This window comes from Saccopteryx bilineata, chromosome 1 (assembly GCF_036850765.1).
Source record: "Saccopteryx bilineata isolate mSacBil1 chromosome 1, mSacBil1_pri_phased_curated, whole genome shotgun sequence".
NCBI lineage: Eukaryota > Metazoa > Chordata > Mammalia > Chiroptera > Emballonuridae > Saccopteryx > Saccopteryx bilineata.
The window spans coordinates 21073475-21098445 of record NC_089490.1 but is presented as its reverse complement, the minus strand read 5'-3'; the positions used below and the strand labels follow the sequence as shown (position 1 = coordinate 21098445).

Genomic DNA, 24971 nt, shown 5'->3' with positions numbered 1-24971 from the left:
CGGTTCAAAACCCTGGGCTTGCCTGGTCAAGGCACATATGGGAGTTGATGCTTCCAGCTCCTCCCCCCTTCTCTCTCTCTCTCTCTCTCTCTCTCCCTCTCTCTCTCCTCTCTAAAAATGAATAAATAAAATACAAAATAAAATAAATAAATAAATAAATAAATAAAGGGGGAGAGAAGGGGCAGAGGGAGAGAAAGAGAAGCAGATTGTTGTTTCTCATGTGTGGCCTAACCAGGGATCAAATCCGGGACATCTGCACGCCAGGCTGATGCTCTATCCACTGAGCAAACCGGCCAAGGCTTAATGCTGTTTTTAAATTATTACAACAATATCTCACTGTCCTTCAGTTTCATGCTTGAGGATAATCTTAAAAACAGATAATTTTTATGCTTCCCTATCAATAAGTTTCATGCTGTTGGTAAGTAATACCTATTATAGTCTGTTAATTTATATGAACACAGTATCACAATTATCATTTAGTTTAGTAAAAATGTTAAATTTTTGAAAATAAATATACCAGGGAGTAAAGAAGTTAAGTAAATTATTCTAAGAACAAAGACTTCAACTTTAGAGATCCCATCATATTGTATATCTGTACATATAATAGTAGTGGCCTATATATTTTGATAAGCAATTACTTATGTGGTTAACTAAACTCATTTCTTATACTCTTCAATATAGGTTGATTAACGAACAACCAATTTATTTTTCTCATTTAACTATTTCTGTTGTGAATTTGGAATACTTTTTTAAAAAATGTAACAGGCTATGTTAAATATTAAAAGGATTCCAACACTAAAACAATATCTGGACAGTAAATGAACATGCTCCAGTCATATATCTGGTTATCCTTCATGGACAACTGAAGTTTATTAATCTGACACTTGGTAGTATACCAGTGGAGCTTATAACCAAGTTGGAATGTTAGATAGAGATTCTCAGTGAGTATGAGTCAGATTCGTTATCAAGGAAGATCCTTTAAAGAGGGAAAAATCAAGTAGTTGAAAAAGAAGTTCCCAAGTGTGCTGTGTTCTTAAAACTTGAATTCTGTACTGCCAAGTGCAACTGGACATTCTCCTGACTACTGCAAATTGATACAGGTAAGGATAGTATTGATTCACAGTGCCTCTCAAACTTACCCCTGGGAACTGGACAGCAGCAAATGTAGGAAGGAAGTTGCAGCCAAGCTGCCTTTTTTTCTGGTGTTTCTACTGTGCTCTCCCCTTTGTACATGACCATTCCTCCCTGTAATAGGGCCTACTAGACAGTCACTAAACACCTACGCCAGCTGGAAAGCTTATATACCCACTAATGTTAGACCAAGACAGGGTATAAGTCTCTTCTGAGAAGATGAGCTAGAAAGAAACTCACCATTCAGTCTGGACCCCTGAAGTATTACAGTTCCGGATGGCAGCAAATGCATCATGGCTCATCTTGTGAGCATCATAGCGGGTAAGGGCACAGCAGCGGCGCAGGCTGCTGAGACGTTTGTCTCCTTGTACACGAATGCTCACGACCAACTGGGTGGCCACCCTGTCGTTCTGTGGGTATAAAAGGATTGAGACCAGAACTAAAGTTACCATGAGCCTCTGGATTCTATATACTGAACTGTAGAAGAGGATATTAAAAGAACCAGGGTGGGCCCTGGCCGGTTGGCTCAGCAGTAGAGCGTCGGCCTAGCGTGCGGAGGACCCGGGTTCGATTCCCGGCCAGGGCACACAGGAGAAGCGCCCATTTGCTTCTCCACCCCTCCGCTGCGCTTTCCTCTCTGTCTCTCTCTTCCCCTCCCGCAGCCAAGGCTCCATTGGAGCAAAGATGATGGCCCGGGCGCTGGGGATGGCTCTGTGGCCTCTGCCTCAGGCGCTAGAGTGGCTCTGGTCGCAACATGGCGACACCCAGGATGGGCAGAGCATCGCCCCTGGTGGGCGTGCCGGGTGGATCCCGGTCGGGCGCATGCTGGAGTCTGACTGTCTCTCCCTGTTTCCAGCTTCAGAAAAATGAAAAAAAAAAAAAAGAACCAGGGTGACAGACTAGTTTGGAAATAGTTAAGTTTAATTTATAATTTTAAAAAAAATTTGTGCTATTTTGGGGTATAAGAAGAAATTGGAGATGATATAATTTAGATGATGGATTATTAGGTAATATCTAGAAAATTTTGACAGGTGATGGGAAGAGGAAAGAATAAATGAAAATTGATTCTCCTGCATGTTTTTTTTATGGTGTCTATGCAAGGAAGATTATAATACTATAGTACTATACTATACTTTGTGACTGAAGGAAGAACTCATGTAACTGAGAGTGAGCCATGCTAGGATGTCAGGATTGAGTAGTGGATCTATTCTTTAATCTACCCTGCTGCTCTTTTCTAAGTGAGAGGAGGGGAGATAGACTCCCGCATATGCCCCAACTGGGATCCACCCAGCAACCCTATCTGGGGCCAATGCTCAAATCAACCGAGCTATCTTCAGTACCTGGGGCTGAAACTCAAACCAATCAAGTCACTGGCTGAGGGAGGTGGGAGAGGGAGAGAAGCAGACGGTTGTTTCTTTAGTGTGCCCTGACCAGTAATCGAACCCGAGATGTCCATATGGTGGGTCAATGCTCTATCCACTGAGCCAACCAGAGCTTGCCCTGAAGCTCTTATGTTTAATATGAACAAAAGTTTTCACTAGCACCTCCTTCTTACAGCCTACCACTAGAAGATGTGGTGTAGTGAGCCTGCCTCAAGAAAGCAAGATCATCGATTCACTTTTCAGTGAAGTCTAAGCATCTAAATACTTAATGCAAAACCAACTGTGAAACAAAGGTCAAGAGGCAGGAATATAAGAAGGTAAAAACTACTATTAGCCTGACCATGTGGTGGCATAGTGGATAGAGCATTGGACTGGGACACAGAGGATCCAGGTTCAAAACCCCAAGGTTGCCAGCCTGAGTGTGGGCTTACCAGCTTGAGTACAGGGTCACTGGCTTAAGCGTGGGATCATCAACATGACCCCCATGGTCATTGGCTTGAGCTCAAAGGCCACTGGCTTGAAGCCCAAGGTCGCTGGCTTGAGCAAGGGGTCACTGGCTCTGCTGTAGCCCCCTCCCTCCTCCAGTCAAGGCACATATGAGAAAGCAATCAATGAACAACTAAGGTGCCACAACAAAGAATTGATGTTTCTCATCTCTCCCTTCCTGTCTCACTGTCCCTCTGTCTCTCTCGGTGTCCACAAAAAAAAACAAAACTCTATTATTGGGATCCCCTCAAAATCAAAAGATGTGAGAAGAAATACCTCTATGGCAACCAAACCAAGAACAGCAACTATTTGGGGGGGGGGGGGTGAAAAGACAATTTATATTTTTGTACATTTAAAAACTTTAAAAATGTTTATTGATTCATTTTAGAGAGAGGAAGGAAGGGAAAGAGGAACATCAATTTACTGTTCCACTCACTTATGCATTCATTGGTTTATACTGGTATGTGCCCTGACCAGGGATCGAACCCACAACCGTGACACATCGGGATGATGCTCTAACCAACTAAGCTATTGAGCCAGGGTTATTTTTGTACATTTTGTAAATATAATTCCTACAGCTTTGTATATTGTGAGAGAATACAAATTGGCAATTACGAAGGAGTCCTTCTTGACTAAAACCATCTGAAAGCCTACTATATATCAGACTCAGTGTAGAAATACAAATCAGAACAAAAAATGTAGGCCCTCACGGGTCTAATCTTGTAGTAGGAGGTACAGATAATAAACAAGTAGACATGTAATAGAAGTGACTACAAAGTGCTATGGAAGAAAGCAGAGTAAGGCAGAGAGCACTGCAGGCTCTGATGAAAGAGGGTAGTTGGAGAAGGTGAAATTTAAGCAACGACTTAATTTTTTTTGTGTGTGTGGCAGAGACAGGGAGAGTCAGAGAGAGGAACAGATAGGGACAGACAGATAGGAAGGGAGAGAGATGAGAAACATCAATTCTTTATTGTGGTTCCTTAGTTGTTCATTGATTGCTTTCTCATATGTGCCTTGACCAGGGGGCTACAGCAGACCGAGTGACCCCTTGCTCAAGCCAGTGACCTTGGGCTCAAGCTGGTGAGCCTTGCTCAAACCTGATGAGCCCACGCTCTAGCTGGCGACCTCAAGGGTCTCGAACCTGGGTCCTCCACATCCCAGTCTGACGCTCTATCCACTGCGCCACTGCCTGGTCAGGCCTGACTTGAATAAATTGAGGGAGCAAATTTTAAGAATGGAAGAGCAAAGATTCTCCAGGCTGAAGGAACAGCAAGTACATAAGTGCTGAGATGTGCTCTGGCTGGGAGCTCAGTTGGTTAGAGCATCATCCTGCTCTGCCAAGATTGCGGCTTCAATCACTGGTCAGGGCACACACAAGAATCAACCAATGAAGGCATAAAGAAGTGAAACAACAAACTGATCTGTTTGTCTCTCCCCCCACTTCCTCATCAGTTAAAACGAAGTGCTAAGGTGAGAGTTTGCTTCTTGTGTTAAATAAAAGGCAAGGAGCCCAGCAGACAGGAGTGAGTAAGGGGGAGAGGTTAGGAAGGAAATGAGGTCAGAGAAGTAGCCAGAGACCAAATTATATTGGTCATTACAGAATAAAAGAAAAGAAATCCACACATGACTTCAGTGTGAAAAGAAGACACTAGAATATTTTAAAGTAATAGTATCTTCTATGTCCAGAATTCTTTTTGGCATAAAGTCGTTTTAAGCTTAAAAAGAGATTAATTTTCAGGGATCCCTACAGCGTTGCACTGGATACACAGTGGGAAGTCCCAGATGCTTAAAGAGACGAGAACAGGGTGATACCTACTGGGCAAACAGGCCCGCAGCACAGCTGAGATCATACCCATCTTTGTTACCACCAAAGAACACACGTGCACCACCAACTCAGCTAAAAAGGGGCATATAGGTAGTATTGGATGATTCCTGACAGTATAAAGTTGACTTGTAGGACTTCCAGATGTTTCTACTGGGAGGGACACACCAAATGATACTGTCAGGAAAATAAAAAAAGGTACCCACAAAATGGGAGAAAAGTTGCAAATTATATATCTGACAAGTAATTTGTACCCAGAATATATAAAGAACTCTTAAAACTCAATAAAGAGACAACTGTTTCAAAAATGGGAAACGACCTCTACAGACATTTCTCCCCAAAGGATAAGAAAATGGCTAATAAGCACCTGAAAAACCACAAACTTCACACCCATCAATAGAGCTAAAATTAAAAAAATAATAATAAGCCCGACCTGTGGTGACGCAGTGGATAAAGCGTCAACCTGGAAACACTGAGGTTGCCAGTTCAAAACCCTGGCTTGCCTGGTCAAGGCACATATGGGAGTTGATGCTTCCTGCTCCTCCCCCCCCCTCTCTCTTTCTCTCTCTCTCCCCCACCTCTCTAAAATGAATAAATAAATAAATAAAAATTATTTTAAAAATAATAATAATAAGACTACAGAGAAATTAGAACCCTCTTACATTGCTGGGAATGTAAAATAGTGAAGCAACAGCCTCAAAATACTAAACATAGAGTTATCCTGTGACCCAGCAATACAACTCCTAGGTATAGAGGAGCAAGAGGAATGAAAACTATATGTCTACATAAAACTCTGTAAATGAATGTTCATAGCAACATTATTCTTAATAGCCAAAAAGTAGAAACAACTCAAATATCCATTCACTGATGAATGGGTAAACAAAATGTGGTAATATCTATACAATAGAATATTATTCAGTATAAAAAGGGAATAAAGGCCTGACCAGGTGGTGACTCAGTGGATAGAACGTTAGCCTGGGACACTAAGGACCCAGGTTCAAAGCTCTGAGGTCACCGGCTTGAGCATGGGCTCATCCAGCTTGAACCTCAGGTTGCCAGCTTGAGCGTAGGATCATAGATATGACCTCATAGTCGCTGTCTTGAAGCCCAAGGTCGCTGACTTAAGCAAGGGGTCACTGGATCAGCTGGAGCCCCCCCAGTCAAGGCACATGTGAGAAAGCAATCAATGAACAAGTAAGGTGCTGCAACTATGAGTTGACCCTTGAAAATATTATGTTAACTTAAAGTTTTCAAACCACTCACAAAAGATCACATACTGTACTATATTCCATTTATATGAAATGTCCAGAATAGTAAGTCTATAGAGACAGAAAGGAGACTTACTGATTGCCTAGGGCTGGGGGAGTAACTGCTAATAGGTATAGGATTTCTTTTTTGGGCGATGAAATGTTCTTAGATCGACTGTGGAATAGTTAACAACCAGACAGTACTAAAACTACTGAACTATACACTGTAACAATGGGTGAAATTTTTTAAACAAGTGAATTATATGATATGTAAATATACATCAATAAAGCTGATTTATTTGTAGAAGACTGGATGAAGAAATGAATGATCAGATGTCAAGTCTTTGACCTAATACTCTAAAACTGTCAGTGCTTCTTTGTCACATGGACTCTGTTTAAGTCCAATAATTTACAGTCTGATCCCTAAATGTCCTGCTTAATGGCTCAGTACTCTGGTGATGATCCACTGTATATTCAGAGCTGCAGGAGTAGATAAAGAGATAGGAAAAAAAAGTAGAGGCAAATGGTAATGAAGGAGACAGGAAGAGTCAGGTCATATGTTCACAGATCTAGGCATTCAAAGATCATGTTGAATTTTATGGTGAAATATAGAAAAGAAAGGCTTTTAGCAATAAGTAACTTTAAAAAGTCTCTTCGCATAAATAACTCATTTAGTTTCTCTTCTATCTTAAACTCTAAATAACCCCAAAACTTACTCAGGTCTAAAACTCCCTACCCCCAGCCTCGAAGTTAGTTTTGCCAAATTGTAGCTGTGTCAGGGGTGGGTCGTAAATCCTAGAATGTTTAGGAATGTTTTTGTTAGACATGCAAAACATTTATCACAGCCGTGTTATCATCCTTAAAGTTTATAGTCTTAGTGTGTAAAAATATTTTTTCTTTAAATTGACCCTATAGATAAACACTGTAACAAGACAGTAAGATTTAATGAGCTTGTTAGTGAGATTAATGAGTAGGTTTTATTGCTTTTGTACCATGCTTCACTGAGCTCCCCCTCCTTCCCACCCCAACCAGCATGAATTTTGTCTTTAAAAGCTGGCCCCAAACTGTGTTTGGGACTGCATGATTTGAATGACTTAGGTCCCCAGCAGTCACCCGCTTTATAATAAGACTCCTTAATTTGGCTACTTAATTGTGTGGCAAAACGTGTGACTCTTGCTGTTACAAAACAACAATGGAAGAAAGAAAAGATTTCTTAAAATTTCTTAGCTCGTATCTTTTTTTTCCTGTGTTTTTCTTTTTAGCTGGTATCTTTGTATCTTTATTTCTATTCCATAAGGTAAGCTATTTAAACTGGTATTTAAATCCCAAAGCTCACCCTAGGAATAAGGAAAGAGTATCTTACATCATTTCGGTCCTTTGTTAGTCTCTCCTCTAGTTCCTGGGCTAACTGCAAAAGCCACCATTGTACCTGAAAAAGCATAGAGACTTTAATCTTTCATTTAAAAATTGTAGGTTTATTATAGAACTAGATGGTACATTCTTCTCCCCAAAATGACTCTGGAGCTGGGATTCAGTGAACTGAGTCAGTTCACCCATGTATTCTACCCCCAGGATTTCAATGACAGAGGCCCCCAGCTTTCCTCCGAGACTACGGCTAACAAAAAAGACAAAGAGTTTATTATAGCACTCTCCCCCAAATGGATGTTTGTAAGAAAGTTTTCCCCATAACCAGGGGATCAACAGATAGATCAGAGACATCTTCAGTACTCCGACCTGCCCTGGCTCAAAACTTGCATTTTCTTTTCCTGCTGGCATGCCATCAGGGAAACTTCAGGCATGTTCTAGCTCTGAGAAAAGAAAAAAAGGGAAAAAAAAAAGACACACACTTAAGGCACAATAAATATCCTAGGCCTTCCAAGTTTTCCCCTACCAAAAAAATGAATAATTATATTTCAAACTTCACAAATTTCCATTTTATTTATTTTTAGGTGGAAAAAGGAAAAAATTATAAATCACATTAAAACTAGTCCAATTTTCAACACACAAAAAAAATTCTATTCCCTTCATACTTGACAGCATAACGGTTCCATCTAACTTCTTAAACCTTCTACAGTTTCCAAAACCTACCAGCTAACTGTTACCCTTAACAGAGGCAATGTTCTGTCAAGAATGGCCGCCTACCTGTTCCCGAGTAGCCAGAGCTGTTTTTCCTGGAAAGTTCTTGCTGCAGCCAATGGTTTTGGGTAGCTGCCTGGGTTTCACTGGGTCATGTTCAATCCCACGGCACATGGCATATAGCCAAGACCTAATAAAACCAGCAAGAAAGTTTAAGGTGAAAGCAAATGATTATTGTTAAAACAAAGCAAAATTCCTATATTATACTACCCCTTTTTATCCCTTTCATAAAAAAGTTTGTCCAAAATTAAGTATACCTCCTCTCTGACAGAACCCCTGCCCTAGCCAATGAACACCAGCGCAATATGGTGCCAAGGAGAAACGCTGTTTGCGCTTCCCAAAGCCAAGTCATTATTTATATTTTTAGAAAAGTGCCAAGCAAGCCACTGATTTATACCCCCAAGTTTTCTGGTGCTTACTAAGCCAAAACCCAAGGATTTTAGGGGACTATCAGTATCTTAGCATACATAGACGATGTACTTCTATACATCCAAGCTTCAAAGTAACAGTTCCTATCAACTTATTTAAGTACGTAAAAAACTACTCAAGGCCCTAGCCTGGCAGCTCAGTTGGTTAGAGCGTCATCTCCATACACCAAGGTTGTGGGTGTGATCAGGGCACATACAGAACTCAATCAATGAATGTATAAATAAATACAACAAATCAGTGTTTCTCTATCACTCTCTCTCTAAAAAAATACATAAATAAAAATTAAAAAAAAAAACTACTCTAGACTGACAGGCCATAGTTATCTAATATTTTAAAGCAAAAGGACCAATAATATTACCTCGAGGAACAAACGCTAACCTAAAGATTGGCCTGGATTTTACTAAATGCTTTTGTCTATATCTGGATGTAGTATTCCCATAAAGGTTATAAATGAAAAGCATTAGGAATCACTTACCCATTCTTCTCCCCAAAATGACTCTGGAGCTGGGATTCAGTGAACTGAGTCAGTTCACCCATGTATTCTACCCCCAGGATTTCAATGACAGAGGCCCCCAGCTTTCCTCCGAGACTACGGCTAACAAAAAAGACAAAGAGTTTGTAGGTCACATTCTAAATATGTAGTTAGCAGCAGAGATAAGACATTTTGCTCGTGCAACTAGCTCTCCCGAAGGTTCAGGGAAAATGAGAGCACACGTTTGTCCTGCAGACTATTGATAGTGTAAGACTAGATGAGTCTGGGGATGCAGATATTCTGGGAGTTAGGACCTGGGAAGATTAACAATAGCAAAAACAAAAGGCTAAAGTCATTAATTAGTCAGCAAGCCAACTGTATATAAAACTTAAAATTGAACAGAAACTACTGTCCCATTTAGGGATTAAAATTCTAACCCCCAAACAAATCCCTTCCACAGCTTAAACCTTTTCTGTTTAAGAATAAAGTAGCCCTGGCCAGTTGGCTCAGTGGTAGAGCGTCGGCCTGGCGTGCAGGAGTCCTGGTTCGATTCCTGGCCAGGGCACACAGGAGAAGCACCCATCTGCTTCTCCACCCCTCCCCTTCTCCTTCCTCTCTGTCTCTCTCTTCCCCTCCCGCAGCCAAGGCTCCACTGGAGCAAAATTTGCCTGGGCGCTGAGGATGGCTCTGTGGCCTCTGCCTCAGGTGCTAGAATGGCTCTGATTGCGGTAGAGCAACGCCTCAGATGGGCAGAGCATCGCCCCCTGGTGGGCGTGCCGGGTGGATACCGGTCAGGCGCATGCGGGAGTCTGTCTGAATGCCTCCCAGTTTCCAGCTTTGGAAAAATACAAAAAAAAAAAAAAAAAAAAAAAAAAAAAAGAATAAAGTAAAACATTTTAAGCCTGGCCTTGGAGGCTTCCTATAGTCTGTATTCAGCCAATCTTCTCAGTCCTATGTCCATCACTTCTTTTCCTCAGGATGGTCCAGCTAAACTACTTTTATGTCCCAGTTCACTGAAAAAAACCTCATATGCTTCCCCTCTCTGTGTTCAAAACATAGTCCAAATTGCCATTGCTCTTCTAGTCTCATCTGACCCTCCAAATTATGCCAAATCTCAAAACAAACTCCAAGCCACTTTCCTATACCCTTCTCAGGTTACTATTCTCTTCTTTAACTTTAGTAACTACCTGTACAATTCATTCAGCAATTGTGTACCACCTTGGGATAACACTTTGTTGCTCAGAACTGTTATATCTGTTCCTTCAACAATACTATAAGCCCTTGTGAAGAACATACAATTGTAAGCACAACCTAGCCATTCATTTTACTTGGTTTATTTCAAGCTTAGTTTGGGAAAAATTCAGTAGCCCTGAATACCTTGATATATTATTAGAAGAAAAGAAGTAAAATTCCCATTTATTTTATTTATTTTGTAACAGACTTGAATAAAAAGCCTAGAGGGAAGTTAAACATACATCTATAAAAATCAGTTCACTTAAAAAAAAATCAGTGCTAAGTATTTTACCCAGATAACCCAGAACTGAAGTTTCATTAAGAAAAAAAGGTCTGGCCTGACCAGGCAGTGGCGCAGTGGATAGAGCGGCAGACTGGGATGCGAAGACCCAGGTTCGAGACCCCGAGGTGGCCAGCTTGAGCACGGGCTCATCTAGTTTGAGCAAAAATTCACCAGCTTGGACCCAAGGTCGCTGGTTCAAGCAAGGGGTTACTCGGTCTGCTGAAGGCCCCCAGTCAAGGCACATATGAGAAAGCAATCAATGAACAACTAAGGTGTCGCAAATGTGCAACGAAAAACTAATGATTGATGCTTCTCATCTCTCCGTTCCTGTCTGTCTGTCCCCTTCTATCCCTCTCTCTGACTCTCTCTCTGTCTCTGTAAAAAAAAAGAAGAAAAAAAAAGGTCTGTGTTGCCTGGCCTGTGGTGGCACAGTGGATAGAGCATTGACATGGAATTGCTGAGGTCACCAGTTCTAAACCCTGGGCTGCCTGGTCAAGGCACATATAACAGACAATCAGTGAACAACTAAAATGAAACAACCATGAGTTGATACTTCCCACTTTCCATCCCTCTTTCTCCTCTCGCTGTAAAATCAATAAATAAAATCTTTAAAAAAACCCGAATTTAAAAAAAAAAAAAAAGGTCTGTGTTTTCTTCAAAATGTCCTGTTACCTTCCTCCCACCTCCCTGGTACCCATTTTTCATAAGGAACAGAATAAACAACAACCAGAGAGTACCTTACATGTAGCTAAGTGAAATTTAACGTGTTCCCCAAATACTTACATTTTGTTGATAGGCATGTGGCTGAAGAGTTGTGGCACTGACCCGTGAGAGACCAGGGTCTGGCGGTTGGGTTTGTTCAGTCCACAAGCCAGTTTTGCCAGGACCTGGAGCGCAGAAAGTACAAAAACCTCATTGCTGTCAACACCCATACAGAGAGTTGGTGAATATTAATACACACACACACACACACACACAGAGGCACAGCTTAAAGGCGTAACTAATGGTGTTCATATTAAAAACAAAAACAAAACCAGAAATTCAAGACATCTCTGAACCTTGATGTCCCACAATGTCCTCAGTGGAAGGCATGACCCACCATCATAATCTACATTGTTTTTCTCACATCTTCCATTCTTGGTTTTCCTTTAGTCATTATTCCACCCCCTATATCCCCACGGTGCTCCCACTTCAAGAGTGTGTAAAGGAGAGAAGCTGCAAAAGAAACTTATGACTCATTTATTTCTTTAAAAAATATATATATATATTTTAAATTATTTTTATTTATTTATTCATTTTAGAGAAGAGAGACCAGAGAGAGACAGAGGGGGTTGGAGCAGAAAGCATCAACTCCCATATGTGCCTTGACCAGGCAAGCTCAGGGTTTTGAACCGGCGACCTCAGCATTCCAGGTCGACGCTTGAACCACTGCGCCACCACAGGTCAGGCATGATTCATTTCTTAATGTGTCCATACGAAAGTGCTAAACAAACTTGTATTACCCATTTATTTATATTTCTAGATTAATGGCTAGTTCATTTTGACTCCTGGTTTTAATGCATATTACCATAATTTTCTATTTCTGATAGAGATCGGGCTCAGAATCATTCTCCAATAGCAAACATCTTATCCTATAAATAAGACTTCAAAATGAATAAATTTAAATTCTTGAGAACTGTTTTCAAAGAATAAGATACTTTGGTGGTATCACTTCACAAATGAAATTGGTGGGAATGTATAAAATCATTCTTTAACTTCATTGGAGAACAGAGGGAAAGGGGATGATAGGATGGGATAAACCCCAAGGGAAGGGAGGAGGGCGCTGTGGGGAGGGGGGCAAAGGAGAAAGGAGATGTTGAGGGGAATACGGGGGAGAGGGGATGCATTCGGGGCAACACTAGAATCTATGTAAACACAATAAATTAAAATCAATAAAAAATAAAATAAATTAATTGGAGAGATTTTCTGGAATGTCTACTGGACAACATTTAACTTGATTTAAGTTACTACATCAGGACTTCTGTTTTCCTTCCCTCCACCCAACCAGGAAGAAAAAACCCACCCACACTCTGCAGGGGAGGGAGTAACGGATAATCAGCCACTGCCGACTATCCACCTAGTCAGAAGGGGATGAAGATCCCAGGCCCTCACTGCACTCTAATCAGAGAACCGGTTCTTCTGCCCTAGATTGAGAATTGTCTATATTACATAAATCAAAAGTGTTCAAATTAATAAAATTTTACTATTCCATTTATTTTACTGCTTTCTTTAGGAAAGCATAAACACCTAGGTCACTTGACATACAAAATAATACTAGAATATTCAGCAAATGAAAATAAATAGGTTTGTATATAAAATTCAAAGGCCAGCCTCCTTTTTAGATAATTCAGTCATTAAAGAAATATGCTTGATGCAACTATAAAACTACGCATTTTCAAATATACTTTAATAAGCATTTTCTGCAAATGTTTCAGCCTGCTTCTTAGGACAGTACATGTTCAATGTTGATTCCCATGTTAAAGAATTACTTAGGCTTTTACTTAGTTCTCAACATGAATTTTAAATAGTACGTGTGTAATGATTAAAATGTCCCACTCATATCTATCCTTGCTGCATTTAACTACAGATATCTGTGTTTCTCTTTGAAATCTGCTATTAGCCTTCACCTTATTGTGTGAAATCCCCGCTGAACACTGAAAACCAGTCTGCCTCTCAATGGCTGCTCGCATTTCCTCCACAATCACTGCTCCCATGGTGAGCTGTAGGTCTGGAGAGGTGGTGTTATCCATCTGAAGAGAATCAAGCCATTGCAATACGCCTTGTTTTCGCATCTCCTCTGCAAAAGTTGAGAGGTCACATTGAGACATTTTAAAAAAAATCAGAATGTTAAGCGTTACCTAATGCAGAAATGCTTAGATTTCAGGTACTTTAGACATGTAGATTTTCACAGAAATGGCAGCCATTTTAAAATACTACGTGGTACTTACAAGAGAGATCAATTTCTTTTTTTTTTCTTTTGTGACAGAGACAGAGAGAGGGACAGATAGGGACAGACAGGCAGGAAGGGAGATGAGAAGCATCAGTTCCTTATTGCGGCTCCTTAGTCTCCTTAGTTGTTTATTGATTGCTTTCTCACATGTGCCCTGACCAGGGGGCAAAGCAGAGCAAGTGACCCCTTGCTCAAGCCAGCGACCTTGGGCTCAAGCCAACGAACATGGGGTTGTGTCTATGATTCCACGCTCAAGCCAGCTACTCCATGCTCAGGCGGATGAGCCTGTGCTCAAGCTGACAACCTCGGAGTACCAAACCTGGGTCCTCCGCATCCCAGTCCGACACTCTATCCACTGAGCCACCACCTTGTCAGGCTCAATTTCTTCTTTATACTGATTCCAACAGCTTTAGCTTCAGCATAGGCTGTATCTTATAGTTTTAATATGCCATAAATATTTTATTGATTTTAGAAAGAGGAGAGAGAAAAGTGGGGTGGAAGAAGTGGGAATTATCAACTCGTAGTTGCTTCTCATATGTGCCTTGACTGGGCAAGCCCAGGGTTTGAAACTGACCTCAGCATTCAAGGTTGATGCTTTACCCACTGAGGCACTACAGGTCAGGCTCCATAAATATTTTATATTATCTTTCATGAGCAATGATTTAAAAGTGTATCTGTTTTCTCTCTCTAGTTCTCCTCAACATTATTCCTCCAATTTTCCCTTGCATATAGGAATTCTACTATCTTAATTAGAATGTTTTCAGAACTAACTCACACTCCAACATAAACTTTAGTATGTTGTATATATTTTTAGAGACAAGTTCCAATTGAGTAGCTCCAACAGAGGAACTAGATTTATTCTCTTGACAAGCTATTTAAATTAGATGTAGCTTTGGACTTAGGACCTTGAAAATAACTACTTTTCCAGCAGGCATGACATGTCACAATTTTGAAAAGCATAGTGTAATTATATAGCAAAGAAAATAGGTGCATGGGAAATGTAGACATGCTGGTTTATTTATTTATTTGTGGCAGAGACAGAGAGTCAGAGAGAGGGATAGATAGGGATAGATAGGAAGGGAGAGAGATGAGAAACATCAATTCTTCTTTGCAGCTCCTTAGTTGTTCATCGATTGCTTTCTCATATGTGCCTTGACCGTGGGCCTTCAGCAGACCTAGTGACTCCTTGCTCGAGCCAGCAACCTTGGGCTCAAGCTGGTGAGCCTTGCTCAAACCAGATGAGTCCGTGCTCAAGCTGGCAACCTCGAGGTTTCGAACCTGGGTCCTCCACATCCCAGTCTGACACTCTATTCACTGCGCCTGGTCAGGCTAGACATGCTGGTTTAAAGAGGTAGTAATGAGGTATAAACAAGGCAAAAATATATATACTCAAAGTACCTTGGAAGGTAGAGTGAAGGTTCACAAATAGAGAAGAGAAAGATGAGCACATAGAAATATTTTCCAAGTATTCATGACTGCTGCTTCTCTTCTTTGCTGGCTTCTAACATCCATTCTTTCTCTTCTAAGGTCCTAATTGTGGATACTGAACAACATCCTCACCTTCTTGGTATATATGCTTTTTCTCTTAGAGAACTGGTACTGGCTTGTGTTTCAATTTACTGATGATGCTGAGTACATGCAAATCTTAATCTCAATCTCCAAACTCTTCAAAACTAACCTCTTATCTCCACCTCCCCGCACACACACACACAAAATCCTCTTGAATTTTTCATTATAGTTTCAACCTAAACATAACTAAAATCAACTTATATCTTTTTCCTCAAAGGCTCTTTCCTGAAACAACTCCCTTTTTTTTTTTTTTTTTTTTACAGGGACTGAGAGAGAATCAGAGAGAGGGATAGATAGGGACAGACAGACAGGAAGGGAGAGAGATGAGAAGCATCAATCATCAGTTTTTCGCTGTGACACCTTAGTTGTTCATTGATTGCTTTCTCATATGTGCCTTGACCGTGGGCCTTCAGTGGACCAAGCAACCCCTTGCTTGAGCCAGCTTTGGTCCAAGCTGGTGAACTTTGCTTAAACCAGATGAGCCCGCGCTCAAGCTGGCAACCCTGGGGTCTCAAACCTGGGACCTCCGCATCCGACGCTCTATCCACTGTACCACTGCCCGGTCAGGCTCCCTATTTCTATTAAAGATTTAAAATCCAAATAATATTGACTTCTTTCTTTTATTTCTCATTATTTAGTTATTTAAAACTTTATTTTTATTTTGTGGCAGAGACAGAGAGAGTCAGAGAGAGAGACAGATAGGGACAGACAGACAGGAAGGGAGAGAGATGAGAAACATCAATTCTTCATTGCAGTTCCTTAGTTGTTCATTGATTGATTTCTCCTATGTGCCTTGACCCGGGGGGTTACAGCAGAGTGAGTGACCTCTTGCTCAAGCCAGCGACCTTGCTGGTAAGCTCAAGCTGGTAAGCCTTGCTCAAACCAAATGAGTCCGCACTCAAGCTGGCAACCTCGGGGTCTCGAACCTGGGTCCTCCAAATCCCAGTCCGACGCTCTATCCACTGTGCCACTGCCTGGTCAGGCTCATTATTTAATTATTTAGTTAACAAAGCCAACTTCAAAATAGTTCACATCTTTGGCCTGTGGGGGCACAGTGGATACAGCATCAACCTGGAATTCTGAGGTCGCAGGTTCAAGACCCTGGGCCTGCCTGGTCAAGGCACATTTGACAAACAATCAACAAACAATTAAAGTGAAGCAACTATGAGTTGATACTTCTCACTCCCCCTCACCCTCCTCTCTCTATAAAGTCAATAAATAAAATTTAAAAAACAACAACATATATATATATATATATATTTTTTTTTCTCTCTCACATATCTACATCAACCTACCTATTTTATTCAGGTGTTCTTTGTTCTTGCCTAGACGACCTGATGCATTCTACACAGTGCCCACAAATCAAACATTCTCAAATACCAATGTTATCAATTTTATCCACCTATTCAAAATTGCCATTGGCTCTCTCACACCTACAAAATAAAGTACCAACTCTATTAATTGGCACTGAAGACCATCTGTTCTTTTCAATATATTATATCTTTCACCAGTCCCAAATTTGTTAGGTCCTTACAATGTCCTGAACATACTATGTTTCTACCTAAAGACATCACTCATTCTATCGCCCTACTTTTACTCCTTAACTCTGTTCCTCTTCCCTTTGCTTAAATCAATCTTATCTATACTTCAGAGCTTATCCTAAGTCTTACCTAGCATGAGGTCCTCTCCAATGACTCTAGCTAAATTTGGGGAGTACCAATAAAGTCCTTTCTCTCTTTTCTGTAACAAGTATAGCATAATTCTGAAGACCTGGCCGGTAGCTCATTTGGTTAGAGCATCATCCCAATATGCCAAGGTTGCAGGTTCAATCCCCAGTCAGGGCACACACAAGGATCAACCAAGGAATGCATAAATAAGTGGAACAAAAAAATCGATGTTTCTCTTTAAAATCAATCAGTAAGTAAAAGAACATATTCTGCAGTCAGAACAGATTCAAATATTGGCTTCACAACTCACTATGTGACTTCAAGCAAATTACATAATTCTTTACGCTTTGGTTTTGTTGTCTATAAAATAAGGTTGAGTACTGTAATTCACAGCATTGTTATGAGGATTAAAAGATATATCCATATTATATAAAGCTGCTTAGCACAGGGCCTTGCACATAGTAAGAAACAGTACATATAACATCCTTCATTTAAAACCATTTATTACTATTTAATATTAGGTTTGGGAAACAATATCATTTACTGAAAATGGGTTTCTGGACTCTTTTCTTAATCAGTAGAACTAAGTTTTCTCTGGTTTAGACTTCTTCATCATTGCTCTCCCAGACTAGACAATGTTGCAATCCTGTCACTCTCTATTAGTGTCAATTGAACAGGACCACAGAGGATAAGCAGCATCCATTTGTTTCCTTCTCTTCTCTAGTTGATAAAAAGGAATCTATAAAAAACTTGGTTCTTCTTTGATACACTGAGGTAAAGGGAGAAGATTCAGGTAGTTTATGGTGAAAAATGCCCACTTATTTTTAATTTATTCATTTTTAGAGAGAGGAGAGAGAGAAGGGGGGAGGAGCAGGAAGCATCAACTCCCATATGTGCCTTGACCAGGCAGGTCCGGGGTTTTGAACCAGCGACCTCAGCATTCCAGGTCGATGCTTTATCCACAGCGCCACCACAGGTCAGGTGAAAAATGCTCACTTAAAAAAAAAAAAAGCCTACGAAAGTAGAAAAGACCTTCTTTTTCCTATTGATTTGGGTAACTTTGTGGAAGCTAATTGATCAAAAGATATGGGGACCAAAGCTCTGGCCTGGTAGCTAATTTGGCTAGAGAATCATCCCGACATGCCAAGGTTGTGGGTTTAATCCCTGGTCAGGGCACATACAAGAATCAACTGATGAATGCATGAATAGGTGGAACAACAAATTGATGTTTCTCTTTCTCTCTAAAAATTAATTTTAAAAAGATGAAAAAATGTGAGACCTATTTGTGTACTTTCTATTCTGTACCATTTATCTGTATGTCTTATCTGATACCAATCCCACACTGCCCTTGTTCCTGTTAATGTATAGTTAAGTCCTAAAGTTGGGTAGTATAAGTCTTCTGATTAAGTTATTTTTCAAAGTTGTTTGGCATTCCACATCCTTTGCATTCCATACAAATTTTAGAATCAGTTGGTCAATTTCTACAAAATCCAACAGGGATTTTGGAAGGGAATGCAGTAAATCTGTGGGACAATTTGGGGAGATGAGTTCTAACATTTAGTCTTTTAATCTATGAGCATTGTATGTCTCTCCATTGCTTTCATCGTCTTCAATATCTCAGTAATGTTTTACAGTTTTCACTCAACCAGTTTTTCACATGAATTGTTAAAATTATCTCAGATAATTTCATTATAATTCTATTGCAAATGATATTGCTTTTTAAATTTCAATTTCCCATTTTTAACTTTTAGTATAGAGAAGTACATTGATTTTTAAAAATTTATTTATTTTAAAGAGAGAATGAGAGAAACATCAATTTGTTGTTCCACTTATTTATTCATTCACTGGTTGCTCCTTGTATGGGCCCTGACAGGGGATCAAATCCACAATGTTGGCGTGTTCTGATGACACTCCAACCAACTGAGCTACTTAGCCAGGGCTTACAGTTGATTTTTATATTGACTTTGTCCCCTGTTACCTTGCTAATCTCACTTAGTCTAGTTGTTTTGTTTGTTTGTTTTGGTGGGGGGATGTAGATTTCTACAAACATGGTCATATCACCTGCAAAGAGAGTTTACCTTTTCCTTCACAACGGAATATCTTTTATTTCCTCTTCTGTTCTGATTGGACCATCTTGTACTTCCAGTACAATGTTAAATGGAACAGGCGTAAGAGTGAACATTCACGACTCGTGCCAGAACTTTAGACTGATAAACCTCTAGCTAGACTCCACAACTCCAGGGACCATAACTACTTACTTCTTCAAAGCCAGCAAAGCCTCTACCTCCCAAAACACTTACCTTTGATAGTTGATTTATAATTTTTTTTATACCAATACATATTTCATGTCATAGGCATTCAGAAGATATTCAATATGTGCTTAGAAAGAAGTGAATTAAGAGCAAGAAAAAGAAAGAAAGAACAAGCAAATGAGTTTCTTGGCTAATTATAAAACGGTCCCAAAGAAAATTTTTTGACTGGCAATTTTTGAGTATTATTATTATTATTATTATTTTTAAAATTTCATCTTATTCATTTTAGAGAGGAGAGGAAGAGACAGAGAGGAGAGGAGAGACAGAAGTGGGGGAGGAGCTAGAAGCTTCAACTCCCATATGTGCCTTGACCAGGCAAGCCCAGGGTTTCGTACCGGTGACCTCAGCATTTCCAGGTCAATGCTTTATCCATTGCGCCACCACAGGTCAGGCTTGAGTATTATTTTTAAGTGAATGTACTACTTAAAACTTTCCACACACACATAACTATTTCAGGAACAAAATACAAAGTTGCAAACGGCATTGTGGCTGAGCAGGAGTGCTAGCTTTGAACCTAGTATGAGGCAGAATGGTGAAGGTTACCTGCACTTAGATTAGCTAATTCCTGCGGTCATTTTGTTGTTGTTGCACACACAGATGAAGACTCGAGAATATAATATGCAACATCATACACCATTTGCTAGACATCGCAATATTCTGAACACTATAAATAAAAAGATGACACCACTGCATCTGGAAGCTTAATATGTACTCTGGACACACTACAGAAAACAGATACCTAAGACACCGAAATAAGACTTCTTTATAAACACTGGCATTTTAAATAAAAATGTACATAGATCAGAAAGATAGGTATAGAAGAAAGAGGAGCATGCCCATTTGAGTTCATATCTGACCACCAACAAAGGTATGTCCCATCACCTTTAACCAGGAGAGCTGTTCAACAATGAGTTTCAGCCAAAAACCAATGAAAAGTGCAATAATTGTTCTTATTCTGAGGTATGTGGATTTCAGAGGACCTGTGACACTCCTGAAAACTGCATACAAAATTGTCTTAAGTATATTTTTCTAAGACAAACAAGAATCCAGAGCTTTCAACAGATTTTCTTTTCGTTTCTTTTTTAAATGTTTATCGTCTTAATTTTTAGAGAGAGAGAAGAAGGGAAAAAGGGGGAAGAGAGAGAGAAAGAGAGAGACAGGGACATTGATCTGCTCCTGTATGTGCCCTGACCAGGTACTGAACCAGCAACCTCTGCGCTTTAGGATGATGCTCTAACCAACTGAGCTATCCAGCCAGGGCTCAACAGATTTTCAAAAGGGTTATAGCCCTCAAAAAAATCCTTGAAAAACCAATGATTTAAAGCATTATAAAAGAATTTATAAATACTTATTTTAAAAATACACAAAATAAGATATACAAACCTAAGATCAAACAATAAAAAACAAAAAGCCTAAAAAAAACTTTAACTTCTGACTCTGGTTCTAGAATAATAAAGCATTACATATCATTACATGTCTCACCACTAAATCGTATATACCATACCTTCGCCTTTTTTTTTTAAGAGAGAGGTAGGGGGGAGGGAGAGAATGGGAGAGAATGAGAGAGAGAGAGAAGGGGCTTGGGAGGAACAGGAAGCATCAACTCCCATATGTGCCTTGACCAGGCAAGCCCAGGGTTTTGAACTGGCGAACCTCCATGTTCCAGGTCAACGCTTTATCCACTGCGCCACCACAGATCAGCCCACCTTCACCTTTCTTAAGTGGCACATATTTTGTCCATTGTGTTCCCTACACTACAAAACTAAAAGATCTGCAGACTCCAGCTTGGTAAGCTCTGTCAGATCAGAGAATAAAGTAATTTCGGTGGTCATTCTCACAGGCTTCCCTAGACAGTTTTACTACCCTTCAACACAACATGTTAAAGGCATATCATACAGCAAAGGAAACTTTAACACTTTACGTCTTATTTTAAAACATAAAACCCAGCCCTATATAGAGCATCAATCAGCCTGGCATATGGACGTCCCAAGGGTTCAATTCCCAATCAGTGCACACAAGAGAGTCAGCCTTCTGCTTCCCTTGCCCACCTTCTCCCCCTTCTCTCCTTCTTCCCCTCCTGTAACCAGTGGATTGATTCGAGCATGGCCCTGGGCACTGAGGGTAGATCAGTTGGTTCCAGCACATCATCCTCTCGTGCTAAAAATAGCTCAGTCCAGGTACTTGAGGAAGTCTGTCTCACTATCTCCCTCCTGTCACTTAAAAAATTTTTTTAAGTTAAAAGCCTGACCAGGCAGTGGTGCAGTGCATAAAGCCCTGGACTGGTATGCATAGGACCCAGATTTGAAACCCCGAGGTCGCCAGCTTGAGCACAGGCTCATCCCGCTTGAGTGTGGGCTCAATGGCTTGAGCACTGGGTCGCTGGCTTGCGCGTGGGATCATAGACATGACCCCATGGTTGCTGGCTTGAGCCCAAAGGTCACTGGCTTGATCAAGGGTCCACTCACTCTGCTGTAGCCCCCAGTCAATGCACATGTGAGAAAGCAATCACCGAACAACTAAGGTGCCCCAATGAAGAACTGATGCTTCTTATCTCTCTCCTGTCTGTCTGTCCCTCTCTCTGACTCTGTCTCTGTCAAAAAGGAAAAATAACAACATAAAACCCATGGAAAATTCACCACTGTATCTAGAAATAAGTTAAACTCTCTTGGAGCTTTTTCTGGAGAAATATGTATTGTTTCTACAAGTAATAGCAGATTGCCTATTTTTTCCCTAAAAAGTTAACTTGCTACAGTTTCCTTTGGCTAATACCCAATACTTAAAGTTTTTGTTTGTTTGTTAGTTTTTACTAAAGAGCTCTTCTGAATAAGAACAATGTTACAAAATAATAGTTCTAAAAGTACAGGTTAGGAACCAAGGGAAGAATAATAGACATACTGTTTGTAATATAGCCATGATCAAAAATACTAGAAGGGGCCCTGGTCGGTTGGCTCAGCAGTAGAGCGTCAGCCTGGTGTGCGGGGGACCCAGGTTCGATTCCCGGCCAGGGCACATAGGAGAAGCGCCGATTTGCTTCTCCACCCCCCTCCCCCCTTCCTCTCTGTCTCTCTCTTCCCCTCCTGCAGCCAAGGCTCCATTGGAGCAAAGGTGGCCCAGGCGCTGGGGATGGCTCCTTGGCCTCTGCCCCAGGCACTAGAGTGGCTCTGGTCACGGCAGAGAGACACCCCGGAGGGGCAGAGCATTGCCCCCTGGTGGGCAGAGCGTCGCCCCTGTTGGGCGTGCCGGGTAGATCCCGGTCGGGCACATGCGGGAGTCTGTCTGACTGTCTCTCCCGTTTCCAGCTGCAGAAAAATACAAAAAAAAAAAAAAAAATACTAGAAGGCCCTGGCCGGTTGGCTCAGTGGTAGAGCGTCGGCCTGGCGTGAAGGAGTCTTGGGTTTGATTCCCGGCCAGGGCACACAGGAGAAGCGCCTATCTGCTTCTCCACCCCTCCCCCTCTCCTTCCTCTCTCTCTCTTCCCCTCCCGCAGCAAAGCTACACTGGAGCAGAGTTGGCCCGGGCGCTGGGGGTGGCTCTATGGCCTCTGCCTCAGGCACTAAAATGGCTCTGCTTGCAACAGAGCGACGCCCCAGATGGGCAGAGCATCGCGCATCGCCCCCTGGTGGGCGTGCTGGGTGGATCCCGGTCGGGTGCATGCGGGAGTCTGTCCTACTGCTTCCCCGTTTCCAACTTCAGAAAAATAAATAAATAAATAAACCTAGAAAATGGCAAGGAAAAAAGTGTGAACACCCTACAGAAACCCTTCTAAAGAAAGAAATAATTCTTTGCTCTGGGAGATCCAGCTGAACTCTATTTTCATAATATTTGATTAAAAAAATATAAGACCCAGCCTTGGCCGGATTACTTCGTTGGTTAGAGCATCTGTCCGAAGTACAGAGGTTGCTCGTTCCATCCTGGTGAGGGCACATACAGGAACAGCTCGATGTTCCTCTCTCTCTCTCTCTCTCTCTTCCTTCCCCTCCGGCTAAAATCAATAAATAAAAATTTAAATATATATAATACCCAGATTCTCTTAGATGTAGAATCTGGAACCATCATAAACTAATATTATGCAGATTATATCACAAGTTTTTGCCAGTAAAGTAAATAAAGATGAATTCATTAAAAAAAAGAAAAATCAGCCTGACCTGTGGTGGCGCAGTGGATAAAGCGTCGACCTGGAAATGCTGAGGTCGCCGGTTCGAAACCCTGGGCTTGCCTGGTCAAGGCACATACGGGAGTTGATGCTTCCAGCTCCTCCCCCCCTTCTCTCTCTCTGTCTCTCCTCTCTCTCTCTCTCTGTCTCTCCCTCTCCTCTCTAAAAATGAATAAATAAAAATAAATAAATAAATTTAAAAAAAGAAAAAGAAAAATCAGCCCGACCTGTGATGGCACAGTGAGTAGTGTTGACCTGGAATGCTGAGGTTGCCAGTTCGAAAAGCTGGGCTTGCCCGGTCAAGTATGAGAAGCAACTACTACTAAAAATTGATGATTCCCGCTCCCCCCCCCCCCAACTCCCTCTCTCTCTCCTCTTTCTAAACTCAAGAAATAAAATATTTTTTAAAAATCACTTATCATTTCCCTACACATCAGTAACCAAGTAGAAATTTTTTTCAAAAGTAAAATTGCCATAACAAAAAAAAATTAAAGCATCTATAACAAATGAATGCATAAGATATTTATAGAAAAAATTAAAGCTTTAATAAAGTTATTATAATTGGATATTCATATAATAAAAAAAAAAAGGGAGGCCCTGGCTGGTTGGCTCAGTAGCAGAATGTTAGCCCTGCCTGTGGAAGTCCTGGGTTTGATTCATGGCCAGGACACACAGGAGAGCCACCCATCTGTTTCTCCACCCTTCCAGCCTCTCTTTTCTCTTTCTCTCTTCCCCTTCTACAGCCAAGGCTCCATTGGAGCAAAGCTGGCCCGGGTGCTGAGGATGGCTCTGTGGCCTCTGCCTCAGGCGCTAGAATGGGTCCAACTGCAACAGAGCAACACCCCAGATGGGCAGAGCATTGTCCCCTGGTGGGTTTGCCAGGTGGAATCTGGTTGGGCGCATATGGGAGGCTGTCTCTCTGCCTCCCTGCTTCTCACTTCAGAAAAAAAAAAAAGGAATCTTGAGTCCCACCTCATACCCTACAGACATATACATAATGGATTGTCAATCTAAACGTGAAGGACAAAACAATAAAGCTTCTAGAATAAGACAGAATTTCTTCATGACCTTAAGGTAGGGTAAGATTTTTTTAAACAGGACATAAAAATATATACTATCCATAAGAAAAAGAAACTGAACCAAACTAAAATAAAAAACCTCTGTTCATCAAAAGCCAACATTGAGTGAAAAACGAGCCACAGATCAGAGATATTTACAATATGTATATTTGACAAAGGATTCATATCTAGCATGAAAAGCCCTACAGATGGAGACAAGACAATCTAACAACAAATGAACACAAGACTTAAAACAGGCATGTCATAAAAGGAGATGTCTGAATGGTCAATAAACATACAAAACGTGCGCAATGTCATTAACAGCAGGGACATGGAAACTAAAACCACAGTGTGGTATCACTATATACCCATCAAAATGGCTAAAAAGCAAAAAAGAAAGTTTTTAAATTTACTGTTCTTTCTTTCTTTCTTTCTTTTTCAATTTACTGATTTTAGAAGGAGAAGGAAGGGTGAGAGAGATAGAGAAAGAGGACAGAAACATCAATCTGTTCCTGTATGTGCTCTGACCAGGGATCAAACCCGAACCTTTGCATATCGGGACGATGCTTTAACCAACCAAGCAAAAAAAAAGTATTGACAAG

General features: G+C 40.9%; 1 protein-coding gene across 2 annotated transcripts in view; it reads right to left on the bottom strand.

The window, feature by feature from the left end:
- Positions 1-24971, bottom strand: part of POLH (DNA polymerase eta) — a 43023-nt gene that overhangs the window by 7293 nt on the left and 10759 nt on the right. Inside the window, exons 2-8 of one of the 2 annotated variants that reach the window (XM_066251267.1) lie at positions 23021-23140; positions 13288-13457; positions 11405-11508; positions 9109-9228; positions 8211-8334; positions 7432-7497; positions 1372-1541 (exon numbers count right to left, since the gene is read on the bottom strand). In XM_066251267.1, coding sequence (XP_066107364.1) covers positions 1372-1541; positions 7432-7497; positions 8211-8334; positions 9109-9228; positions 11405-11508; positions 13288-13457; positions 23021-23140 — 874 coding nt within the window. The remainder of the gene's footprint in view (positions 1-1371; positions 1542-7431; positions 7498-8210; positions 8335-9108; positions 9229-11404; positions 11509-13287; positions 13458-23020; positions 23141-24971) is intronic. The other variant, XM_066251261.1, reaches the window with a different exon arrangement.